Here is a 6000-nt window from a genome sequence, read left to right on the forward strand (position 1 = left end):
CCTGGCCACCAGAGGAGGGTCCCACATGGCGCGCAGACCTCTCCTGCCGCCCGCTGCTCCCCTCAGCAGTGTACTTTGGTCCTTCTGCCTGCTCTGCTCCCTGCTCTGGCTCTGGTGAATTCTCTCACCCTCCCGCGCTTCTGACTGTACCCAGTGCTTGTATAAATAAATAAATAAATAAATAAATAAATAAATAAATAAATAAATAAATAAATAAATAAATTGACTGTGATCATGATTGCACATCTTTGGGAATATACTAAAATCTATTGAATTGTATATTTCAAATGAGTGAATTTTATGGTATGTGAATTAAATTTCAATAAAACTGAATGCCTCATACATGCAAGCTTTTTTTTTCCTAACCAAGAATCTTTGATTTTACCTTTGTCCCAACTACTTTTCTTTCTTTCTTTTTTTTTTTTGAGGCATGTTTATTTATTTATTTGTTTGTTTGTTTGTTTGTTTTATGCATGCACTGGGTACAGTCAGAAGCGCGGGAGGGTGAGAGAATTCACCAGAGCCAGAGCGGGGAGCAGAGCAGGCAGAAGGACCAAAGTACACTGCTGAGGGGAGCAGCGGGCGGCAGGAGAGATCTGCACGCCATGTGGGACCCTCCTCCAGTGGCCGGGGAGCAGCTGGGGATCGAACCGGTGCTGCAGAGGCTGCGGGCAGCTTCGCAACCCAGCGTTCAACCGCTGTGCCACCGGGGAGGCCCCCAACTACTTTTCAAATGTCTTTGTTATTATTTTAATCTTGGCATAAATGTGACCACATCAGTGAGAACTTTCTGGCCACCTTATCATTAGAGGATTCACTCTATTTGTTACTTCAAAGCATCAATAACAATTCATAATTTATTTAAGTGCCTTTTTTTTCTTTTTTGTTGTGTGTCATCTTCGAAATAATGTAAACCCACATGGGTAAAAGGTCTTATATGATAAATACTTTATGAATGAGTGGTTGAGTGGGTGAATAAATGATTTAAGATAAATATATGATGATGCTATTTATTGAAATAAGAAACTCTCAGGAGGATTGGGTTTGTGGGCATATGATAACAATTTGGACATGCCGTGTTTGAAATTCTTTGATATTTAAGTGGAGATAAACAGCTGGAATTTCAACAGTTGGAAGCCTCATGTGAAAAATGTATGCTTGAATTAAGAGTCATCCACACATTACTGAAAAACACCAACACCTACCGTATGAAAAGAATCTATAAATGAGAGAGGGAGATGTTGCCATCAGTGGGGAGAAGAAGGGACAGAATGAGGCCAATAGTGTTAAGAATTGAAAGAGACAAGAGCATTGTAGGTGATGGTGGTAAAAGCAATTTCAGTGAAACGTTAGAGAAAGATGTCAGACTGCAATTTGATGAGGTAAGGAAGTGAAAACATTGAGAATTGACCAGTAGGACATTCTTTAGAAAAACTACTGAAAGAACTGCTAGCAACTCCACAAACTTATTTTTCTGTTACTCTTAGGAGAAGACGTACTCAACACATACTTCATTCTAAACTGTTTTCAAGATATTTATTTAGTGAACACCTCTGGAATATAGTGTCTCCCTCTGGAGTGACAGGAAGATATGTTTACTATTCATTACAAAAGACTCGAGCTCATAAGCTCAAGGTTCCTCTCTTATAATGTAATGTGAGGGTATCACCAGGTTCTCTTCATATTTTCCTGTAGAAGTTAGGACTCAGGGAACTCAAGCAAATGCTCATGCTCTGGCTATCACTTTTGTGAATATCATGTCATTTGTCTCTGACTCAAGGGTCTGCTAGACTCTCAAACTGTGGTAGGTAACTTGTTAAATTTCAAGTAAGGGAAAATGTCACAGCTCCAAAAGCAACGTGGCTCTGGTCATTGAGTGAAGTGGTCCTTGAAATGAAAATAGATGGTGCCAGTAATAATGACCTTCTAACCTGATATAGAGCTTTGCAAGGACTGGAAATTCATTTGGTTGAGTAACCAAAAGACTTCACATTCCTAGTTTTCCCCATGTTCCTAGTCCACCCTCCCCTTGTACTTCAACCTCCACTGTTTCAAGGAAAATGATCATTAGAAGAGTTGCCAAGGAACACTGATTTCAGAGTGGGTTGGAGCTCACAGCCACCAATGTAAGTATGCAGGTGGACTTTGAGGAGGGGAGATACACAAATTTTTATGGGTTTCTTGTATTCAGATTCCCAGGTCACATTCCTACCCAGTCCCAAGCTAAGGATGCTTAGGAAAGTTTAAAGTGAGAAAAGAGAACTAATATGATCTGGTGAGTGAGACCCTGTAAGTCATTTCAATGAATTGGGTCATTCAATTCAACGGCTTCTACATCTGATTGCATAATAGGAAAGAATGTATTGTAAGCATGTATTTTCCAATCCTATGAAGTGTCAGGGAGGATTCTTCTGATCATGGGTCAGTAAATAGAGAAGCATTAGTATTTGGGTCCCTCACCCTTTTCAGTCTTCACCACAGATAATTTTGCCAACAGGGATCCTCTGACAAAGGGCGGCAGATTCTATCCAAAGGCATCTCTTGGGGATTTGGACTTTGCCTCTCTGCAAATATACTAAGTATATCCCTTTTGAAAAGTGAATATTAGCTTGCAAGTGAGTTCCTGTCAAAACTAAACACCTGATTCAGGGAGGTCTCTTAACCCTCAGGCCCAATATTTCCATTTTGGGGTGAGCCAATAAGGATTCAAGCACTAATAAGTTGGGAAAGGCTCAACATGCCTTGCCTGTCAAATGGGAATGGTATATTTAAGACTGCAGTAGGCTTGGCCCCTTTGGCATCTTCACTTTACATTTAAAAAGTGGGAAATTTTAACCTCCATTCCACCATGTGAAGCAAATTTATTGGCTAGGGGGACTTCATTTCATAGGCAATTCTCAGGCTACCTGGAGCTGGGTCACTGATGGTTCAGTCAAGTTGAAACCTGATGTTGTACACTGGGCTATTGCAGTTGGTAGCCCTCAGTGGACACTGTTGTTCCATTCAGTGGATAGACTCAAGACTGTCCCATAGCTCTAGCCAGTACTAGAACTTTACATATCTTTATTGAACTTTGCATATCTTTATATGAACTTTGCATATCTTTACTGATTTTCTTGGGTTACTTTCAGTCACTTTGATTGAAAATTATAGACCAGCAGATTAAAAACTCCTCTTTACAGCCATAATATATAGAAACAAATTCTCTGGGTCAACTCATATAGAAGCTTATGGTAAGGGTCCATTCTCTGATGAGATTGATAGGCATGAAATTGTTGATTGATCCTGTACAACCCAGATTGCAACCACTACTGCTTGCATCCATTATTGTATCAGACATGTAAACACAACCACCAATAGAAACTGGGCACAAAGTAGGGGACTCTGTTTTTGATACAGGAGTGAAGTTGCAGCTACTGAAATGGAACACAGATTTTTGTGGTGGTGGGGTGAGAGCAACAAACCTGATATACTAGGTAGAGAACCTCTCACAACCATGAATTCAGGGGTGAGAGGGACATTAATAGCCTTAGACTTTTAGAACCATCCTGGAAGTTTTCTTCATGCAGGAAATTATCCTGGTGTGACTCTCTCAAACCCTACAAGCACCTAAATTGAACGGACTGCTGTGTCTGCCTTGCTCTGCCAGTAAGCCCTAATCATGATTTGATTCCCTAGTCCCTTAGCCTAATCAAGAAATCTATTTCAAAGAAGAGGCAACAGGCCCAGGCCTTGCACCTTCCATGAAAAACACTTGCCAACACCTATAATTTCTCCCCACCTCATTCCTATAGCCATCAAGTCAAATCTACAACAGTGTGGGGCAGAGATTGACAGAACTTCATGTGGCTGGTAGACTTTAGGATTCACAATTTAGTTTGAACAGTGTAAGTTTTAATTTGTGTGACAATAGAAGGAATATATGAGTATAATTAAATGCTGTTGGAAAGTAGCTTCATTGCTTGTAGTATCAAAAATATGCAACACACAGGGCCTCCCCGGTGGCGCAGCGGTTGAGCGCTGGGTTGCAAAGCTGCCCGCAGCCTCTGCAGCGCCGGTTCGATCCCCGGCTGCTCCCCGGCCACTGGAGGAGGGTCCCGCATGGCGCGCAGACCTCTCCTGCCGCCCGCTGCTCTCCTCAGCAGTGTACTTCGTCCTTCTGCCTGCTCTGCTCCCTGCTCTGGCTCTGGTGGATTCTCTCACCCTCCCGCGCTTCTGACTGTACCCAGTGCTTGTATAAATACATAAATACATAAATACATAAATAAATAAATACATAAATAAATAAATAAATAAATAAATAAATAAATAAATAAAATAAACAAAAAATATGCAACACACAGATGTCTATCAAGGTAGGACAGAAAAGTTGTGGAATAAACGGAATACTAACTAAATGGCAGTAAAAATGAGAAACTATTGCTAGATGTCTCAAAATTGACGAATCTCAAAACCATAATAATGAGTAAAAGAAGTAATTTACAGAGGAACACGTGCTGTATGAGTTATTTTAATAAAGCTTAAAAACATGAAAGAGTAAGCAATGTATTATTTAGGAATATGCATAGATGAAAAACTAAGGAAATTATTAAGCTCAAATTCAAGACAATGTTTATGCAAGGTAGGGACACAATTCAGAAGGAATAAAGAAAAGGCTTTTGAGGCATGGAAACACTCTAATTTTTGGGTTGGATGGTGAATATATGAGTCCTCATTTCTCTACTTTTCTTTATGTTGTGTGTATGTGTGTATATATGTGTGTGTGTGTGTATACCTGTGTATGTATATCTACAGATATGTATGTATATGTATCTATGTATACATACACGTCTCTTTTTTAGCATATGTGATGCATTTTGCAATTTGTCTTAAAAGCCTTAAAGAAAAGCCTTAAAAATATGAAAGAGTAAACAATGTATTATTTAGGAATCTAGTTTTGTCAGGCTCTCTTCTTGTAGTTGGATATATAACTAGAACAAAAAGGACAATCTCCTGCCCTTCTAGGTCTTATTATTTATTTACTGCTAATTTCCTACTTTCAGGATTATGTGTATTTATTAAATCAGGGAATAAATTTCCAGGTACTGATGGGGCTAGAGGTGGAGAGTGAGAGTAGATAAATATAGGAGGCATGTATTTGACTTACCTTTGTAATCACCTTGAAGTCTAGTATATTGCTTGGGTATGGCAGGAATATCTACTCAGGTGAAGAATAAAGATGGTGCCCATCAAGATTATTTAGGGTCTCTCAGTTCTCTCTCTAGCCTTCACACACACACACACACACACACACACACACACACACACTTTGTGCCTTCAGACATTCTTTCATGAAGATGGGTGATTACGTTATTCCCAAACATCTCATTTTGGGATCCTAATCTTGAAGGCCATCCATGTGACCCAAGACACCATATATTACCTCTGTTAGGTTTCCTTCTGCTGCAGTAATGAGGGGTGTATTTCCAGTCTTTGGGTGTTGAAAATCAAGGTTTCCGAGGATGGAGTGGACTTTGGTAATTTGATCACAGATCAGTTCCACATCACCTCTTGAAACAATTTCCAGGAATTCATGAATCAGTTTATTTTTATTCATCTTGATAGTTCCATATAACTGCCTTCAAGAGAAAAGAAAAAATTTTATTAAACGAAAAGCAATGGTCAGTTCAAATATAACCTATGCTGGTTTTACCATCATCTATTTCCTTCTTCTATATTAAAAAATATATATTGTTACATTTTTAAAGACAATTTTGAGAAAGAGAAGAACTCGACAATCCCACCAGCCTTGATTCTTTACACACGTTCTAAATTTGGAATAACAATAATGTTCTTGCTGCTTTGTAAGCTCTGCTGTAGTACAGGAAAAGAAAGGATGGATCAGCTTCCCATGCAGAGAACCCAGGCTATGGGACCTGACAGAACCTGTGTTCAAATCTCTCCAACACAAATTATCAACTGTGTGCCCTTGGGCATATGACTCAATGTCTGAGCTTCATT

At 39.5% G+C, this 6000-nt stretch overlaps 1 protein-coding gene across 1 annotated transcript in view; it reads right to left on the bottom strand.

The window, feature by feature from the left end:
- The window catches only part of MAP3K19 (mitogen-activated protein kinase kinase kinase 19), a gene marked incomplete at both ends in the record, with an annotated part of 56089 nt that extends 50493 nt beyond the window's left edge, over positions 1–5596 (bottom strand). The window contains one exon of the mRNA XM_084228514.1: positions 5423–5596. Within this exon, the coding sequence (XP_084084640.1) occupies positions 5423–5596 (174 nt within the window). The remainder of the gene's footprint in view (positions 1–5422) is intronic.
- Between the last annotated feature and the right edge of the window lie 404 nt (positions 5597–6000).

This window comes from Talpa europaea (assembly GCF_964194135.1).
Source record: "Talpa europaea genome assembly, chromosome: 1".
Classification (NCBI taxonomy): Eukaryota; Metazoa; Chordata; class Mammalia; order Eulipotyphla; family Talpidae; genus Talpa; species Talpa europaea.